We start from the raw sequence: 16,297 nt of genomic DNA on the forward strand, positions 1-16,297 counted from the left end.
GTAGTAGCCAAGCGTGCGTCGGTAGACAATGTAACCCAGTTTCTGGTACATCTCACGAGCAGCTTTATTGCTTTAGCGCACAAACAAGTCCACAAAATACGCGTTATGAAGGCAGGAGATGTTGTGATTTCAAGCCCCGTCATGAGCGCCCCCTCCAAACCCAGACGACAAAACATTGGTGCGACTGTGACTGCAGATACGTGCCCGTGGAAGCCCTCGGCCCCGCCAAGTGTGTACGCCATGCAAATGCCTGTCGTCAAGTGAAGAGACACATGCGTTTATATTCGGGCCAGTGCGTGACATACGCACCGTAGAACGTGGTGCTGTCGGCCTCCGTTAACTGATCCGGATTGACAAAGCTGAGGCCCATGATATCCGTAAGCTTGAAGCCCCAGTATGTTGTCATGCTTCTCTAGCCCCCATTGTAGAGGAAGCTGAGCATCAACCGTGGAACACATTGTGAAACAGAAATAAACAAAATCAAGCAAACAAAAGCAAAAAAAAAAAGAAGCACGGGGAACGGCTCCGGGGCGGCAACCCAGCATAGGTGCTCCGCTGCTTACTCCCATGAAAGATTATAACAATGGTCATAGTAGGCAAACTCGTGTGTCTTGGCTCTGTGAGTTCGCTCCCTTTAATTCCTTGCCAATCCCGGCAAGATGCCTTCCCCATCCCACCCACGCTCTTTTTTTCCTTTGCGACCGTGTTGCACACGTCACACGGACCACTAATGCGGCACACATCGCCGCCGAACCGCGCGATCGCAGCCCACGGCAGTGGTCCCCCGCAATGCGACGGCGACACCACCCTCTCTTCCTCGCTCTCGCAGACACGCACGACAGACATGTTTTCAAAATGTAGCGCTGAATAGTCACTCCGCGTGGCCCGCGGGTCTGCCCCAGCTGCGGACGTTTACGCGGCGTTTTCAGGCGGCAGAGGCAACCCGCCTACCGACAAGACCCGCGGGCACGCCTCACTCGATGCAGTGGAGAACGCGATGCCGCCAATCTGCAACCCCCGAGACATCAAGGAGTTTCGTCGACACGATGTTCTCCTGCTGGCGAAGGTTCATTAAAAAGTTGTCGAGGAGCAAGGGGGCGACACTTCTGGGGGTAGGCTCGGCCTCACCGAGACCCCGCAGGCGCATCTCCTCCACCAACGAGGTCGCCGCGGCGTCCGGCATCTCGCACATAATGATATCATTGAAGTAGCGAAGATCATTGCAAACGTTAAAACCCGCCCCATGCATCGACACCCAGCTCCCCAGTTGAAGACCAATAGAGCCAAGTTTCCGCGGGGCGGCGTTGCGCCAGCGGTCGGACCACACCCCAACCTTCCCCCGGTGGGCTGGGACGTTGTAGTTCTTTGCGGTGTCTACCATGGCCTGCTCCAGCACAGAACTGTACCACACAATGGGCGAGCGCGCCTTCTCCAACGACGTGCATTGCTTCCACAGCAGCTGAATATTGGCGATCGGGTACATTGTCACCTGCCCTGGCCCGTGGAAGGTCACACCGCCTCCCCGCCGCGTCTTCACTACCTCCACGGCACACTTCGCAGGAATCCCTGCGGAGGTGTCCCGCCTACCAACCGTGTATACCGGTGCATCGTGCTCCACAAGCAGCACAGTGTCAGGGACGAGGCTCTCGTCCGAATTTTCACGAAGCCGCCTTAGTTGCCGTTCAATTTTCTTCTGAAAGATAACCTCCTGCAGCTGAAGCACGTCCCGGTAACTCCGACTCCCCAAATAATAGGCCCGCATGCCCTTGCACTCCCCTACCAAAACAAAACAAAACCCTGAATGAAGGCGGCAGCAAGCGTGAAGCAAAAACCAACAGTCATACACACAAAGTAAACTAAACAATAAGAAGGAAGCAAAAAGTGCCTCCGATGAGTTTCGAATATCTCGCCGGACGCACAAGCATCGTTCCGTTCACCTTTTTGGCCCCTTTACATTGTAATACATGCTGTCTATTCTTGTTGTTGTTGTTTCACCCAAGAATGAGAGATGCAGTTTTCATGCTTTTTCTAGTGTAAATCTCCTGTAGCCGCTCAAAGCTCCGCGTCCGCCTCGTGGGAGGCGTTGGATGCAAGTTTGGCAACGTCCCCCTCAGAAAGCTCATCATTGTCGTCCACCGCATTCTCAGGGGCGTAAACCTCGTGTTCCGGTGTGTGCTCAGCGGTGGCGCGGTCAAGAAGATGGGGGTCTGTAAGGGACAAGGGCTCTGGTGCCTGCTCGTAGCCTAGTGGATGCTCAAGAACATAAACTATATCCGCCAGTTTAGGCAGCGTATCCTCTGCCACAAGGCGTTCAGTGTACAGCTGGGCGGAGTGCCGAAAGCTTTCTTCACCCACGTTCCCCGCGAAGGTAAGTGTGACGGCGTTCTCCTCCCGATCTGTTACGTGAAACTTGGCGTACCACGGGCTAAGGACGACCGTTTCCCCTTCAGTCTCCGCTGTGGGGAGCGCAATGACCTGTGGTAATCCAAGGAACTTCACTGTGAAGACGCCCTCGGCGGCGCGGTCCAAACACAGGCGTGAAAAGGGAGGTAACACCACCGCGTCGCCCGTCTTGAGGCCGTCAGCAGCGGGCACAGTGCTGGCATCGTTGCAGTAGTAAAGCTCCGTATCGGCAGGCACCTCCGACGCGCACAAGGAGAGGACCGCGAAGGCGAGCGGCAAGTGCTGCGCCATGAGTGTTCCCTCCGAGAGGTGTTCGAACAGTCCCTCTTGGCGCCCCAGCAGCTCCTCACAGCTGCCCCTGTCGGACAGCATGAGAACCAGACCCAGTTTGCCGTACTCGAGACTTGTGGAGGAAATCCTTTCCGCAGCCGCGTGACACATGACTTGAATGTCTGCATCTGCGACGCCCATGTCTGCCAGATAATTGTGCAGTGTAGGAATATCGCTGACGCGTTGAAGACAGGCCGCTGCCTCCGACTCCCCCTCTTCGCAGGAGAGCAGCAGAAGGTGCGTGTTGTCTGGCACGTGCAACGGTGTTGCCGCGACGCGGTGCCAGAGCTCTGGTCGCCACTTCGCATCCCGTTGCCGCAAACCCGTTGGCAGCTCCAGTGCATTCGCAAAGACGCCCTCCTCTGTCCAGTCGCTGACCGCCGCGTGCTTCATATTATTCCTTGAGCCGTCCACACTACCATCACCACCACCGCTGAGCACAGTGGATGGTGCCTCCGGCACCTCCTTATGGACAGGAAACAGGTGCGTGAAGGCGCTCTCAATCGTCTCGTTGTCGCCGATCCAGGCCTCCAGCGCTTGGATCAAGACCTTGCCATCCGCTGCTCCGACGGCCTCCGCAAGGGTCTTTCTCTCCCTCTCCGTGAATGGTCGCTTCGCCGCGATGTGGTCCTGGACGGCACTGACAAAAGACTCAAAGAAGACCTCGCTTTCGGCGGCGCTGAAGTATTGGTCCCAAAACTTAAGCAGCTCCGCGTTCGAGGTGCACTCCTCTGCCGGCTTCTGAATCCGGCACAGCTCCCTCACGCAGCTGACGATCTTCGGGGTGTCAACGCCCTCAATGAAGGCGCGCCGCTTCCCCTCCTTGTAGAAGACAAAGTACGACTTTGACTTTCCGCGCCGCCCGAGCAGGATGCCCTCCCAGAACGTTGGCAACGTTTCCCGGCAGAGCTCCAAGTTTTTCGGCCGCTGCGGGTTGCGCTGCTCCTCAGGGAACTTAAGGCTCTCCAGCACGGAGTTGCACTCCACCGAGTAGAAGCGCAAATGCATCTGGTCCCCGGCGTCCGTGTAGAGACGCCGGAAGGTCTCAGACAGCACCTTGGTGTTGCCCCACTCGGAGCTGTACACATCGAGCACCGCCACCCCATGCTGGGCCTGGGAGAGCTGAAGTTCCTGTTCAAGCTGCAGGGCCGTCGTGACATCTTTCAGTACCTCTCTGCTGTGTTGCTGCATCCCCGCCGGGCTCCGCAACTTCCCCTCTTGCTTGCAGTGTTGTTGCTGTGTGCCAGGACGAATGCGTCTCCTTCGGCCGCGTTTTCCTTTTCTTTTTTGCTTTTTGCTCCTTCTTATGCTTGGTTTTTACTCCCTCCGCGTGCAGGCGAGAGGAGGACAGAGAAAAAGAGAGAAAGCGTACGAGGCGGCGGCGGTGTGAAATGATCGCTAAGCCACAGAGAGAAAGAGAGGGAGGAGGAAAGATCGACATAGACTTCGGTTCTGCGCAAACGAAAAAAAAAAAGACACCTGCAGTGTTCTTCAACAACAACAACAAAAAGAAAATAAAAGAGAGGGAGAGAGACGTAGAGAAGGAAACCGTCACTCCCCCTCCTCCTTCTGATGATCCCTATAATTTCACTCCACCGCGACACGGTTTTTTTTTTTGTTACTCCACACACCTGCGGTGTGGAGAACCGACGACTAACGTATAGTATCTTCGTTTGCCCTGTTTTTTTTCCCCGTCTTATTTTGCTTCCTTCCCGCATGTCTTTTCTTTTTTTTTTTTTTTCTTCTTTCTTCATTGCCGTTGTTGCCAGCGCGCTTGTCTCCCTCCTCTCCTCAGACAGGGGCGGCGGCGTTGAAGAGGTAGTACCGTATCGCGGGGAGCTGGTCCTCGAAGCAGTTCCGCATCCTGCAGGCAAGAGTCAAATTGCAGATGATGTGGCCGTCCTGCGAGGTGACGATGACGCCTCCCCACGCCTCCGCGGCGTCGAGGTAGTCGTCGCTGAGTGTGACACGCAGCCGCTCTCCCGCCCGCGCTGCGTACCATTCCTCCGCGTCCCGCAGCATCCCCTTCACGGCGGCTGCGTCCTCCTTGCGTGTCTGGACAACGGCGTCCGTCCGCACCCCCAGCAGCGCCTGCTGGATAAGGTCGCGCAGCAGCTTGTGGTACCTGCTAGTGTCCTGCACGAACGCCACGATGCGGCGGCGCGTGTTCTCCCGCAGCTGCTCCATGATCTTCGAGCGCTCCTCCATCACGCGCAGACGCTGTGTCTTGGAGAAGTTGGCCCGCGACACCCGGCGGTCGATGTCCACCTGCTTCTTCTTCTGCTCCGTGCCGGCCCGCACCTTCACCTTCTCTACCTCGACGAGGCGCATCTTCTCCACGTCGTACTCCTCCTGAGCGGCGGCGTCGAGCTCCTCCGCCCGTTCCTGCGCCTCGCGCTCGATGAAGTCAATCATGCTCCGAATCTGGCGTGCCTCACTCATCCTCGCTAGTGGTGTAAAGGGGGGAGGGGGGATTTTGGGTGAAATTTGCCTGTGCGAAAGCTACAAGGAAGGCACCTCTGCCTCGATTAGGTGCAAGTGTGAGTGAGTGAGTATCCGCTAACTTTCTTTCTGGGGTGCAACCCGAGTGAGGAGAAGAAGAAACGTGGCAAAAGACGGACGCAACCGCAACAACGCATGTAAAAGAGAGACAAAAAGCAAAAAGGCTAAAATAAAAAATAATAATAAAAGAAAACGAAACTCGTCTGCATCACCGCCTGCGCATGTCTTTGCCTGCGTCTGCATTTTAAACGAGAGCCGCCGGTGTGAGTGTGCGCTTTGCCTCCCACGCGAAGAGAAACAGCAGCGGGACCGTCACGGGAATGATGTGCCGTCGCCACAGCCGGAAGCGCCAGTAGTGCGCGGTGACGAGCATCGCGTAGAAGGACCAACCGCTAAACGTGAGAAAAATGCTGGTCGAGGGGACGTCGAGGAACACCGCCGCCGCCGCTGCCCCCGTTGCGCCGAGAATCAGCAGGTAGTTGTGCAGCGTCGTGAACCAGCGGTAGCCCTCGCCGGAGGAGAAAAAAACGTAGAAGCACATGCACCAGCTTGCCACACCGTATACCCAACAGAGGGTGTACAGCAGGTGCTGCACGGCGTCCATCTTCGCCTCGCTTCGCCTCCTTCCTTCCTGCGCGTGTCCCCTGCACCATCACAACCACCCGCCATCGGGAGCGCAAGAACAGTAGCAACAACAAAAAACAACAACAAAAACGTGTCTCCACAGACAGACACACACAGCGGCCCCACGGGACTCGCGGCACAGCGCAGGCACAGCAAGAGCGGTGGAAAGAAAAAGTCCACATACATGCACGCACACTAAAAGAATAAGATGCTGGAGCAAGCGATGACAACGGACGAGAAACACTCACACTTATATGTGCTCGTCACTGTAGAGGAAAGACAGAGGGGGACTGAAGTACTGACGTTCCTGCACCCTCCTCCCGCACTCACCACCCCCACAGCATCTCCCCGCTGCACGCTAACTTCGCTCTTTCCCTCGTCCCTTCCCAGTACTTTTCCGCCCCCGCACAAGCGTGAGGGATCGCTCGTATGCCGTGAGGTCGTCCTTGGCCCGCGCCAGCATCGCTTCAGCCGCCTTGAGGCGCCGCTCGCGATCGACAAAGCCGTGTGCTACAGCCTCGCACTGCCGACGGTCCTGCTCAAGGGCGGCCTGCTCTACCACCAGCGTCGCCCGGGCCGACTGGAGCGCCACACGCTCCGCAGCGAGCGCCTCCTCCTCACGCCGCGTCTCCGTCGCCCGGGCATCGAGCGCCGCCTCCGTCTGCGCCAGATGCGCCCGCCGCTCCTCCAGCACGGCGGTCTTGACCAGCAGTGACGCTTGTTGCGCCCCAACATCGGCCTGCATCGCCCAGACATCCTGCTCTCGCGCGGAGGTGTTCTGCCGAAGCTCGGCCTCCGCAGCCTCCACAGCCTGCATCCGCGCCGCCAACGCCGTCTCGCGCTCGTCAAGCTCGTCGCTCCTGCGGCTCAACTCCACCGCGGTGGAGAAGAGATCCGCCTCCATTGAGACCAGCGCCTTCCACAGCGCCCCTGGCCCGGTCACCTCCGGCAGCCGCGGGCGCTGCCGCCGCTCTGCCGGCACCTGCATTCTTCCTGCCTCTTTGCCGGCCGGTGGCTCAGCACCGGCGAGCCGCCGTCGATCGTGCAGAAACCGCACGGCATACTCCCGAAGCGTTTCGGCGTTCGCCGCCGTGGGTTGTCCTTGCAGGATGTCGAGCGCGATGGCGCCGTCGTCCTCCAAGCCCTCTTCCTGAAGGATGCCCTCGACCGTGTTTTGCACCCGAAGTCTGGCAGCGGCGGCGTCTACGGCGATGCCGCATTTCTGTACGAGGTGATGAAAGAATTGATGTGCAGTGGCGGGCGAGATGGCTGCGGTGTTAACGGGCGCCTCCACCCCGAAGTGCCGACAGAAGTCAGTCACCTTCCACGAGATGGTGGTACTCATCGGAGTCCTTGACGCGACGCCTGTGTGTGAAAGAGAAAAGAAGGAGATAGAGTGAAAGTAAGAGAGAGAGAAAGAAGAAAAAAAAAAAAGAGCAGGCAGGAGAAGTGGAAAAACAGCATTCCAAATGTGGCGCGTCCCAACGGAGTGAGACGCGCAACAGCAAGCGTGGCGCCCGATGAAATACACAGCAGATGAGTATCTGTGTTTCTCAACGTCCCTCCTACTCATCCGTTTCCTCCTCCCCCTCGAGGTCCAGTTGCCTCAGAAACGCCCTCGCTCGCAGGACACACTGGCGCTGCAACATGCCACCGCCAGTGAATTTGAGGCTATTCAGTTTAGACCGAAGCGCCCGCTTCTGAAGCTTGTCCCTGCGCCAGAACTTTCGGAGCAGCTCCAGTGTCTCCCGGTTGGTGCTCTCCTTTGGTAGCACCCGCGAAACTGGGGCGGGGTGGGCGACCTCTCCCTTAAATGCACACAAGGAGTGCTGCAGCTCGCACTGCCAGTACTTCCAGCCGCGGCGGTGCGGGGTCGGGCGCCCGCAGAAGAGAAGCGCAAGGGACGGCGTCCCCGCCGTCGGCGGTGCGTCCGCAGGGGTCAATGCATGCGCGGCAGACGCCTTGACCTTCGGCAGCGCCCGACCCGACATGACGTTGATGCCTGAAAGGCTTTCCTCTCCACTGGCGAGGGTGGAGGAGACCGTATCCGCCGCCTCCAGCTCCCGCATCTCCTCCTCCAGGAAGGTGCGTGAAAAGCAGAAGTACTTCCGCACCACCGCCTCCCAAAAGCGTTGCCGCGTCTCCTCGTCAGTCACCCGGCGCACAAATATCTTTGCAAGGATCGGCACCTGACGAAAGATATCGCTCTCCAGCTGGTCCGTGATGGGGCAGAGTCGGAAGGTCTTCGGGTCGACGAGGGAGCCGACGGCGTCGAAGGCCACTGCCACCCCGCGTGGGAACTCCTCTCGCAGGAGGGCCTCCAGCGCTGCCTCGTCGAGCAGGCCGAGGTCGACGGCCGTCTGGCAGATGGTGGATGCCACCCACTGTTCGGTGTCCCCGCCCGCGCCTTCCATGCCCTGCAGCTGGCCGATGAACCTCTCCCGGTCGCGCGAGTCCACAAAACGCATTAGGAGAGTAGTAGCGCCCACAACCACCTTCACTGCCCCTGCATCCCGCCGCGAGCGCAGCAGCTGCGTGATTTCGGAACGCGTGAATACCCGCCCTCGCGCATCCCTCGCCTCCCCCTCCAGCGGGTTGCAGGAAATCACGTATCCCTGCACCTCCACGCGGCACAGCACCCCGTCACACACCGCATCCATCTCCTATCAGCCCCTCAGGCAAACAGGAAGAAAAGGCAAAGCCACAGAAGGCATGGCTCCACGCGCATGTGTAGAAATACATAAGTAACGTAGTACAAACATAAGGTCCCCTCTAAGGACCCCACCCGTCAGGTACACGGAGGTCCGTCATGAGAATTGTCATCGTCAGCGCCCCGTACACTGTGCAGCATATTATAAACACATACGTGCACCACAACAGTGCAACAAAGAAGCAAATAGGAAATCAAACTTCTTTTTTTTTCTTTCTGTTTTCACACCATCCCGCACCCGCTCATGGTTGCGTTGTTTATTTCGGGTTTCCACTCCTGCCCTCATGTTGGCGTCCAATGGCAGGGGTGATTCCTTCATATACCTACATAGTGGGGCGGAGGCCGCGGTAGTGCAGCCTCTGCCAAACCCCCAAAATAAAATACAAAACATCACTCCCTCTACATGGTAGCCTGAATGTCTTTGATGTCTCTCACACCATGCTGCAGCAACACCTCTCGAACAATGGCGGCATCACGAATATCTATGACCAAGGAATCTGGGATTGCAATGATATCCGTGGTGTCATCGGTGTGAAACACCGTGACGTGCCGGCGGGGCTGCCCACTTTTGTAGGCGTTGGTTTCAGGTATCGTCCAGCACCGTTGCAACGTCGCCAGAAACCGTGCATCATCGTCCACGGCCGGCGAGACGTCTGTGTAGTACGCCACAAACTCCTCCAGCGTCACGGTGGCCATGTCGTTCTTGCCGGGCCAGCTATTGACGAAGTCGAAGACGGCCTCGGCGACGCTGATCACGCCCTCCTCCACGTCCGGCAGCTGGGATGCGTTAAACCTGTACAGACTGAGCATATCCTTGTAGTCGACGGAGCCGCCACCCTCGATGGTGAGCCGCTGAAAAGCCTCGATAACGGCGTCTAGCCGGTGCGGAGGCGCGTCCCCCCGCACCTCGCGAAGGAAATCCTGCGCCACAACGAGGCCGTCCCCGACACGGTCAAGCCTCTTGAACACGGCGTCCAGTTCCATTGGCTGCATCACCACGCCCATAAGGTGAACGCCGCGGAGCAGCTGCTCTCGACTGAGCAGCGTCCTGCGGTGCTCGTTGCAGGCAGTTCGCAGCGCCTTCGAGAAGGTGCGAAGGCCCAACCGGCCGCCAAAGCGCAGCGCGCCCTCGCGAATGCGCGCGATAACAAGGTCCAGCCCGATGCCACTACTCATCATCAGAGACACTCCCTTGGAGCGATCCGAGCGACTTCGCAGCGCCGCGGTGGCAGAGGACGACACACTCTTTTGCGCCGCCTGCGTGGCGCCGCCGATAAAGAACAGGTTCTCCGGGTGCGACGTCACGGCTGCGAGCGAGCGGGAGTGCGTGACATCCGGAAAGCTGCAGCTCACCTCAAACTCGTACCCAAACGACGTGCTTTGCTGCACCCGGGTGCAGCGAATCGGTTGATTGGTGGCGGCGTGGAAGAAGGCCACGGCGTCCCCCAACTGCACCGGGGCGCCGTCGCAGATGTCATCGCGCCTTTCACCGGGCTTCACCACCACAAAGACATCGTCCTTGCAGGCCCCAAGCGCCGCGGTCAGCAGTTGCTGGCCCGCGTGGCCAATGTCTCGCACACCGGAGCGCAGGTAACAGAAGCCATCCGGCGAGGCATCCTCGTTGGCAATCCGCACCCGCTGACCGTAGTGCAACACATGCTCCTCGTGCAGCTCCTTGGTGTAGGCGATATTGTTCTCATCCTTCGCCCGGTGCAGCACCCACGTCGAGCGCACCTGCGGCTGCGGAGCGTCGGCTGCAGTCACTAGAAACTGATGCGGGGGTTTTGGGGCGAAGCGGAGGGCCGTGTCCAGCGCCAGCGCTGCCCCTGTGGCGACGTTCACCAACTGAAGCGGCTGGCCAATAACAACAACGTCCTTCAGGTCGCCGAGGTCGGTGGCCTCGGTCAGCGCCAAGGATGCGCCCCCGTGCGTCCCACCAATCTTAGCCACCGACTTGTAAAAGCTTACTTTGTCCTCACGCGCTCGCATCTCCTCGTACCAGTTGCCAATGAGGACGCCCGGGGAGTACGCCATGGAGACGCTCGGGTCATTCATCGCTCGCTTCCTTCCCGCAGTGTACCACAGACTGCCCGCCGCAAGGGGCACGTATGTTATGTTGCATCATTGAGGAAAAGAGTAAGAGGAGTAAAAAGACGACGTTGCAACAAGAAAAAAAAAAGGATGCGGAGAGAACAGTAAAAAAAAATGAGGGAAATGAAGAAAAAACAAGAGAAATGCCGCACTACTCTCCCGCGACCGCGTGTAGAAGAAACATGAAGGTTCGTATGTCAATGTGTATATATGTGGGCGCCCTCCTTCTTCCTATTTCTTTTCCGCCTGCTTTCACCGTGTCTCCTCTCTTCCGTTTGAGAGTGCGCAAGTCCCTTACAGCCCCCCACACTCGACAACAGTTATCCGCTGCGCGGGGAAGCCGGATGGTGCCAGCGGTACGTGCTCGATTGCCTCCACCACGTCGTAGCCCTTCGCGACACGTCCAAAGCAAATACACGTCCCATTCAGATGGGGCGCTGCCTTTGCTGTAAGGATAAAAAATTGCGAGCCGTTCAGGTGCGGGGCACTCACGGCTGTGCCCACGAGCCCGCGTTGGTCAAACACCGAAGCACGCACTTCCTCTGGGGCGTCGAAGGTGTCGCCGTAGATCGACAGCTGCCCGGTCCCCCTGCCGCTCACGATGTCGCCGCCCTGGATGAGGTACCCCCGGTGCACGCGGTGGAAGGTGGAGTGCCTGTACGTGAGCTGCGGGAGGAACTGATCGCCAAAGCCGGGGTCCCCCAGCCCCGTAGTGCTTGGCACCCGTGGTAAGACATTCTCTCCGGTGCAAAGCTTCACAAAGTTTTCCGCTGCCACCGGGCACTTGCGGGTGAAAAGTTCATACTCAATCCGCCTCGGGGAGCCGGAGCCAATAGCAACCTCCATGAAAGCACGCCCGGTTGATGCTAAGTGATGCCTGCTTGAGTGAAGCATCTTCCTCCTCCTTTTAAGTTCCGCAGCGCGGGAGGAGAACGCACAGGCGCATGCAAGCACGCATTACAAGGAGTCGAAGTAAAGGAATATATATATATATATATATATATATAATGAGAGTATAAAAAGGTTCACATGCGCACACATACAAAGACAGGAAGAAAAAATTCGTTATAATAATTCATCACCTAGCCCCCGACTCCCTTTTTTTTTTTTACTTCGTTCTTTCCTTCTCTATAACCCACCTGTCGAGCATTGCTCCTCCAGCCGGTGCGCTTCCGCACATGCTCCTTGATCTTTGCATGTATTAGTCGCCTGCGTATCGCGGCATTCTCAACAAAAAAAAAACGTGTAAAAATGTAGTATGTATTTGTGTGTATATATATGCCTTCGTGGTTTCTATGTTTTTTTCGCCTTCGCACATGGGTAAAGGCGCGCTCGCCCTATGCTGCAGTTCGTTGCATTATTATTGTCCATTACGTCGCGCTATGGCCCGGCGGGCGCAAGGAAGCAGAGGTCGTCGGGAGAGAGTTGACCGCTCACGAGGCCGTTGGCCACGTGCTCGTCAGCGTAGTGCCACGACCAGCCAGGCTCCCGTGCCGCCTCTCGCCAGTCGTCCCACTCGTAGTAAGTGGTGCACACTAGGGTATTGTCGGGCGACAGCGTCGTTAGCCGCCGTGGTTGCAGGCGTGCGAGTTGGTCTACGCTGTGCGCGTATAGAGGTGCGGCGTCGCCGCCGTCGAGGCACCAGCCGATGAGGTGGTTCGTATGAACGACGATGGGACGACACAGCAGTCCTGCGCCCGCCGCCGGAAACGGGAGCAAGCGCAAGTGGCGCATCACCCGCCGCTCCCCCGCGGAACTTGCAAGCGGCTGCTGCTGGCGGGGCACGGAGCCGCCGTACGGCACGCCCAGCCGAGGGCCCACCACAAGCCCCAGCACACCGCCGGGACGGTGGAAGAGCCATACCGCACGCCGAACACCATCGCAGGGCCGTGAGAGGAGAAGATTTGGGGCCCGCTGCGGCGGCGGCAAACCACAGCCCCGCTGCATCCGAGCGTAATTCACGACGGCCTGGTAGGCCCACGGCATCGCCGTCGTCGTCACAGCCGCCTGCATCTCGCACTGCAGCCCTCGCTTCTTCTACCGTCGCTGTTCCCCCGCACGCCTAAGCACACGCACACACATAGACGCCGATGAAAAAAAAAAGACGTTCGAACACCAGCCACGCCACTGCTACCAATCCGTGGAAAGTAACAACCGTTATCAGAAAACCCCCCTCAAAAAAATAAAATAAAAAAAAATGGTGGGGGGATGGTCAATACAACAAGCGTTGATATACCTTACCATTTACTGCCAAAGGGGTCTAAGGCTGCAAAGGCATCGTTGTGTGACGCACTGCTGTCGTTGGTGGGCCCCGTTTTCGTGGGTTCAGGAGAATCAGTACTTTTCCACGGGTCTGCAGGAGGTTCCTGGAAGAAGTTCACACTGTTCATATTCGTCAGCGCCGCAGCACCCACGGAGGGTGCCTGTGCCTGGTCGATCGGTGCTTGGTAGGGCACCACGTTGGGAGCTACCGGAGGACCCATAGAAGCGGCATACTGAAACTGTTGTGGCTGCAGCTGCGTTACATTACTAGGCGTCGTAAAAACATATCCCCCTTGCTGCACGCCGAACCGCTCTGAGATTCCCAGCTGAGAGGAGGTGTTCTGTGGGTACAGCTGAGGCGTCATGTAGTGCAGAGGGCCCGCTGTGACGGCTGGGGAAACGCCCATGTTGGCGGGCAGTTGTGCGGGGGCGGCGGAAAAGGCGAACCAGTCTGCAAGAGGCGCCTGAGCTGTAAAAGAAGAGCCCGCTAAGGCACTAACAACGGCGGACGGCGGCGGCGCAGCAGCGGTTAAAAAATCTGCAAACATGTCGTCATCCGTTGGCGCCGATGAGACATGAGCGGGAGCCGACTGTGCAGGCTGCAAAGGAACCGACGGCCCAAACAGGTCCACCGGCGGAGTCGGCACGGCGTGCGCCTCCCGCGCCTCCAGGGACGAGGACGGGGCGTGTGCTTGCAAAGGGGCGCCTGCGGCTGCTTCTGCGGGCTCCTGCAATAGCGATACTGGAAGTGGTGCTGATGGTGGCGGCGCGGCCCGGCGCAACCCGCTGCTTTCCGGGGACGGGGGCAGCCCCGCCGTGCCTGACAGCCGGGGTGGTACCTCGCCGCTCACCGCCTTGCACACGTCGCACTGCAGCCGCTCCAGCTCCTCCCGGTCAACGTACGATAAATCGTTGAAGGCGGCCACGATGAAGTCCTTGACGGCCCGGTCGTTGCCCTGCCGCGGCCGCTGCTTCTGGTACCTGGCGAGCCACACCCGTGCCGCCCGGTCGTTTCCGCCGACAGTGAGGCTGGCAACCTCCGCGTCGGTGAACTCTGTCATGGAGATGCCCTTCACTTTGTGCTGCTGCGAGCGGTGCAGGGCAGCGCATGTTGAGCAGACGAAGACGTGGAAGTTGGACACCACGTAGAGGGGGCCCCGCATCCCGCAGTCGATACAAAAACGGTTCCCGCCCCTCTGCGACAGCTTACGCACCTCCTCCTTATTGCGCTCCACCCGCCGCGCAAGTGGATTCATAGTGTAGACTTCGCCCGCCGCTGTAGTAGGATGCTCTCGCTGCCGGCAGACGTGGCGATGGGGCGTGCATGCAGGGGGAGAGAGAACCAAAACAAAAACAAAAACAAAAAAGAGCACGCGGAGGTAACACCCGCACAGCGCGACGGCAACCAAAAAAAAAAAAAACCGGCGAAAGGGCCGGCACAAGCAAGAAAAAAAAAGGCCAAAACAAAGGCAATCAAAACACACACACACACACACCGCTCCCAAGCGGAACTCCTGTCGTTAGGCCTCTGCAGGTCTTTTGCTAAAGCAGGATCAACGCCAAATGTGGCCGGGGAAGTACAGCCCAAAAATAGAGCCGGCGAGCACGCAGGGCGCCCCGAGGGCCACGATGGCCGCCGCGAGGTATGAGGTGCCTTTGTTCAGCCCTGCGTCCTGGCAGGCAAAGCCGCGCGAGGGGTCCGCGATCGTCCCAGGCACACCGCCGCACGGCGCAGCAGGGCACTTGTCACGGTACATGTGGCAGAGTGAGCCGGCAGGGGGTGCATCTTTGCCGCCGCAGCCAGCCGCCACAAGAGCGGCGCCGGTGGCGAAGCACTGACCCTCGGCGGCCCCAAGAGAGTCAAGGTAGCGTCGCATGTCTGCCACGGTGCAGCCGTGAGGCGCGGCGCTGGACGCATAGGTGTTGCCCTCTGAGTCCATGCAGCTGACCTCAAGCCGTTTGCCCGTGTAGCCGCTGGCATTTGTGCCACCCGAGGCCCATGTAAACTGGTACACCTGCACGTAGTGCTCGCCACCCGCGGTTGTGTGCTCAAAGGCGATCGCGTCCCCAAACTGCGGCACGGGCGAGGAGTCTCCTGCCAAAGTGTTTACCGCGTCAAAGAGGCCCAAGCCGCTGAGCACCGCAAACACAACCGGCATGGGCCCGACGTAGACCGCCAGACGGGTGCTACTAGTACTACTGCTGCCGTCGTCGGAGTAAGAGGAAAAAGGGCCGGAGAGCACCTCGCGAAGAAGCGGGCCAGCCAACGGTCCCATGCCTCTATTGTCAGGGTCCCGCGGGTCGGCACCATACAGTCGCCAGAGAATGCGTCGAGTGACAGTCTGCAGAGCGGGAAGCAGCGGTCGCAGCGCGGCGTCCTCGTGGCCCGCAGAGGCGTTGACCCCCCAGCTGTCGTAGACGTACAGCGCACACAGCGCGGGGGAACGCTCACACAACCCTGCGTTGCTTGGTGGAAGGAAGCGGGAAAGCGCCTTGCGATCCTTCAGCGTTAGTCGCTCCGAGGCCCACGCGTCGTCAAGGTGCGCTTTGCCTCTCCACAAGTCCTGCAGAAGCCACGAGGGCCAGCTCTGCGTGGCGGCCAGCAACACGTCGTCCCGTGCAGGGCGGTACCGCACCAGCGGCAGGGCACCAGGAAACATGCCCAGTGTGACGCCCTGACCCGTGGCAATGGTTCGTGCGGCCTGCGCCGCCCGGAAGGACACGAGCGTCGTGTTGAGGCGCTTGCCAAGGCCCAATGCATCGCTGTAGCGCGAGCGCAGAAAGACACCAAGGTGGAACGACATGTCTCGCCCCACGGCGGACAACTTGCAGTTGTCACAATTCATTTTTCCGTCACTGAGGCTTGATAACCCGCGGGCTCCGTTGCGAGTGAGCACAGTCACCTTCTGCAGCGTTGCACTCCACCCGCTGGCAGCGCGTGGCAGCCCCACCACAAGAAGCAGCAACAACAACAGAGTCATCACTTGCGCCCGCATTGCATTCATCCTACCTAAACTCTTAACAGGAGTAAAGAAAAGAAAAAAAAACATGGAGAGAGAAATAATTATGTGTACACATCATATTCATCTTTGCATACGTATGAAACTGCGTGACCCAAGAACGGCACGCACACTTATATTCACGTATGTATCAAATCCTTCTCCTCCTCTTCCCGTTCGTACTTTTTGCTTTTTTTTTGTTTTTGATTGGTTGGTTGGTTTGCTAGTTACTCTCACTCTTGTAAAGGGAAATCATAAACATACACAAACCCCGCCACCCAGGCTACGGCTGCGGTGCTCGCACAGCGAAAAAGAGGCGGGCGAAGGGAGTTCAACCGGAGAAGAGGAGAGAATACGGTGGTTGGGCCACGGCCCC

At 58.6% G+C, this 16,297-nt stretch overlaps 11 protein-coding genes and 1 pseudogene across 11 annotated transcripts, besides 10 other annotated features; all 12 read right to left on the bottom strand.

Annotated features, from left to right (window-relative positions):
• Positions 1 to 412, bottom strand: TraAM80_04177 (putative N-terminal acetyltransferase complex ard1 subunit-like protein; annotated as a pseudogene).
• Positions 413 to 462: 50 nt separating this feature from the next.
• Positions 463 to 510: a sequence feature (A-rich).
• Positions 511 to 973: 463 nt separating this feature from the next.
• Positions 974 to 1,762, bottom strand: TraAM80_04178 (lipoate protein ligase; the record flags this gene model as incomplete). The annotated part of the gene is made up of 1 exon (XM_029381113.1): positions 974 to 1,762. One exon carries the CDS (start codon positions 1,760 to 1,762, stop codon positions 974 to 976), a length of 789 nt encoding a protein of 262 aa, XP_029239015.1.
• Positions 1,763 to 2,052: 290 nt separating this feature from the next.
• TraAM80_04179 (uncharacterized protein) lies at positions 2,053 to 3,924 on the bottom strand (the record flags this gene model as incomplete). The annotated part of the gene is made up of 1 exon (XM_029381114.1): positions 2,053 to 3,924. One exon carries the CDS (start codon positions 3,922 to 3,924, stop codon positions 2,053 to 2,055), a length of 1,872 nt encoding a protein of 623 aa, XP_029239016.1.
• Positions 3,925 to 4,005: 81 nt separating this feature from the next.
• Positions 4,006 to 4,045: a microsatellite.
• A 409-nt stretch (positions 4,046 to 4,454) lies between these two features.
• Positions 4,455 to 4,484: a microsatellite.
• A 40-nt stretch (positions 4,485 to 4,524) lies between these two features.
• On the bottom strand, positions 4,525 to 5,175 carry TraAM80_04180 (ATP synthase; the record flags this gene model as incomplete). Its single annotated transcript, XM_029381115.1, has 1 exon — positions 4,525 to 5,175. The coding sequence occupies one exon, from the start codon at positions 5,173 to 5,175 to the stop codon at positions 4,525 to 4,527; it is 651 nt and encodes a 216-aa protein (XP_029239017.1).
• A 210-nt stretch (positions 5,176 to 5,385) lies between these two features.
• Positions 5,386 to 5,423: a sequence feature (A-rich).
• Positions 5,424 to 5,479: 56 nt separating this feature from the next.
• TraAM80_04181 (uncharacterized protein) lies at positions 5,480 to 5,839 on the bottom strand (the record flags this gene model as incomplete). The annotated part of the gene is made up of 1 exon (XM_029381116.1): positions 5,480 to 5,839. One exon carries the CDS (start codon positions 5,837 to 5,839, stop codon positions 5,480 to 5,482), a length of 360 nt encoding a protein of 119 aa, XP_029239018.1.
• Positions 5,840 to 5,872: a microsatellite.
• Positions 5,873 to 5,912: 40 nt separating this feature from the next.
• Positions 5,913 to 5,950: a microsatellite.
• A 267-nt stretch (positions 5,951 to 6,217) lies between these two features.
• On the bottom strand, positions 6,218 to 7,204 carry TraAM80_04182 (uncharacterized protein; the record flags this gene model as incomplete). Its single annotated transcript, XM_029381117.1, has 1 exon — positions 6,218 to 7,204. One exon carries the CDS (start codon positions 7,202 to 7,204, stop codon positions 6,218 to 6,220), a length of 987 nt encoding a protein of 328 aa, XP_029239019.1.
• Positions 7,205 to 7,232: 28 nt separating this feature from the next.
• Positions 7,233 to 7,296: a sequence feature (A-rich).
• Positions 7,297 to 7,424: 128 nt separating this feature from the next.
• Positions 7,425 to 8,519, bottom strand: TraAM80_04183 (uncharacterized protein; the record flags this gene model as incomplete). The annotated part of the gene is made up of 1 exon (XM_029381118.1): positions 7,425 to 8,519. One exon carries the CDS (start codon positions 8,517 to 8,519, stop codon positions 7,425 to 7,427), a length of 1,095 nt encoding a protein of 364 aa, XP_029239020.1.
• Positions 8,520 to 8,968: 449 nt separating this feature from the next.
• TraAM80_04184 (EF hand family protein) lies at positions 8,969 to 10,624 on the bottom strand (the record flags this gene model as incomplete). The annotated part of the gene is made up of 1 exon (XM_029381119.1): positions 8,969 to 10,624. The coding sequence occupies one exon, from the start codon at positions 10,622 to 10,624 to the stop codon at positions 8,969 to 8,971; it is 1,656 nt and encodes a 551-aa protein (XP_029239021.1).
• A 330-nt stretch (positions 10,625 to 10,954) lies between these two features.
• TraAM80_04185 (cyclophilin-like protein) lies at positions 10,955 to 11,506 on the bottom strand (the record flags this gene model as incomplete). Its single annotated transcript, XM_029381120.1, has 1 exon — positions 10,955 to 11,506. One exon carries the CDS (start codon positions 11,504 to 11,506, stop codon positions 10,955 to 10,957), a length of 552 nt encoding a protein of 183 aa, XP_029239022.1.
• Positions 11,507 to 11,640: 134 nt separating this feature from the next.
• Positions 11,641 to 11,667: a microsatellite.
• A 373-nt stretch (positions 11,668 to 12,040) lies between these two features.
• Positions 12,041 to 12,673, bottom strand: TraAM80_04186 (uncharacterized protein; the record flags this gene model as incomplete). The annotated part of the gene is made up of 1 exon (XM_029381121.1): positions 12,041 to 12,673. One exon carries the CDS (start codon positions 12,671 to 12,673, stop codon positions 12,041 to 12,043), a length of 633 nt encoding a protein of 210 aa, XP_029239023.1.
• A 163-nt stretch (positions 12,674 to 12,836) lies between these two features.
• Positions 12,837 to 12,858: a microsatellite.
• Positions 12,859 to 12,897: 39 nt separating this feature from the next.
• Positions 12,898 to 14,178, bottom strand: TraAM80_04187 (ADP-ribosylation factor GTPase activating protein; the record flags this gene model as incomplete). Its single annotated transcript, XM_029381122.1, has 1 exon — positions 12,898 to 14,178. The coding sequence occupies one exon, from the start codon at positions 14,176 to 14,178 to the stop codon at positions 12,898 to 12,900; it is 1,281 nt and encodes a 426-aa protein (XP_029239024.1).
• A 222-nt stretch (positions 14,179 to 14,400) lies between these two features.
• Positions 14,401 to 14,418: a microsatellite.
• Positions 14,419 to 14,475: 57 nt separating this feature from the next.
• Positions 14,476 to 15,927, bottom strand: TraAM80_04188 (putative membrane-bound acid phosphatase 2; the record flags this gene model as incomplete). The annotated part of the gene is made up of 1 exon (XM_029381123.1): positions 14,476 to 15,927. One exon carries the CDS (start codon positions 15,925 to 15,927, stop codon positions 14,476 to 14,478), a length of 1,452 nt encoding a protein of 483 aa, XP_029239025.1.
• Positions 15,928 to 16,297: the final 370 nt, after the last annotated feature.

This window comes from Trypanosoma rangeli (genome assembly GCF_003719475.1).
Source record: "Trypanosoma rangeli strain AM80 chromosome Unknown Tra_15.4_contig_00119, whole genome shotgun sequence".
NCBI classification, from domain to species: domain Eukaryota; phylum Euglenozoa; class Kinetoplastea; order Trypanosomatida; family Trypanosomatidae; genus Trypanosoma; species Trypanosoma rangeli.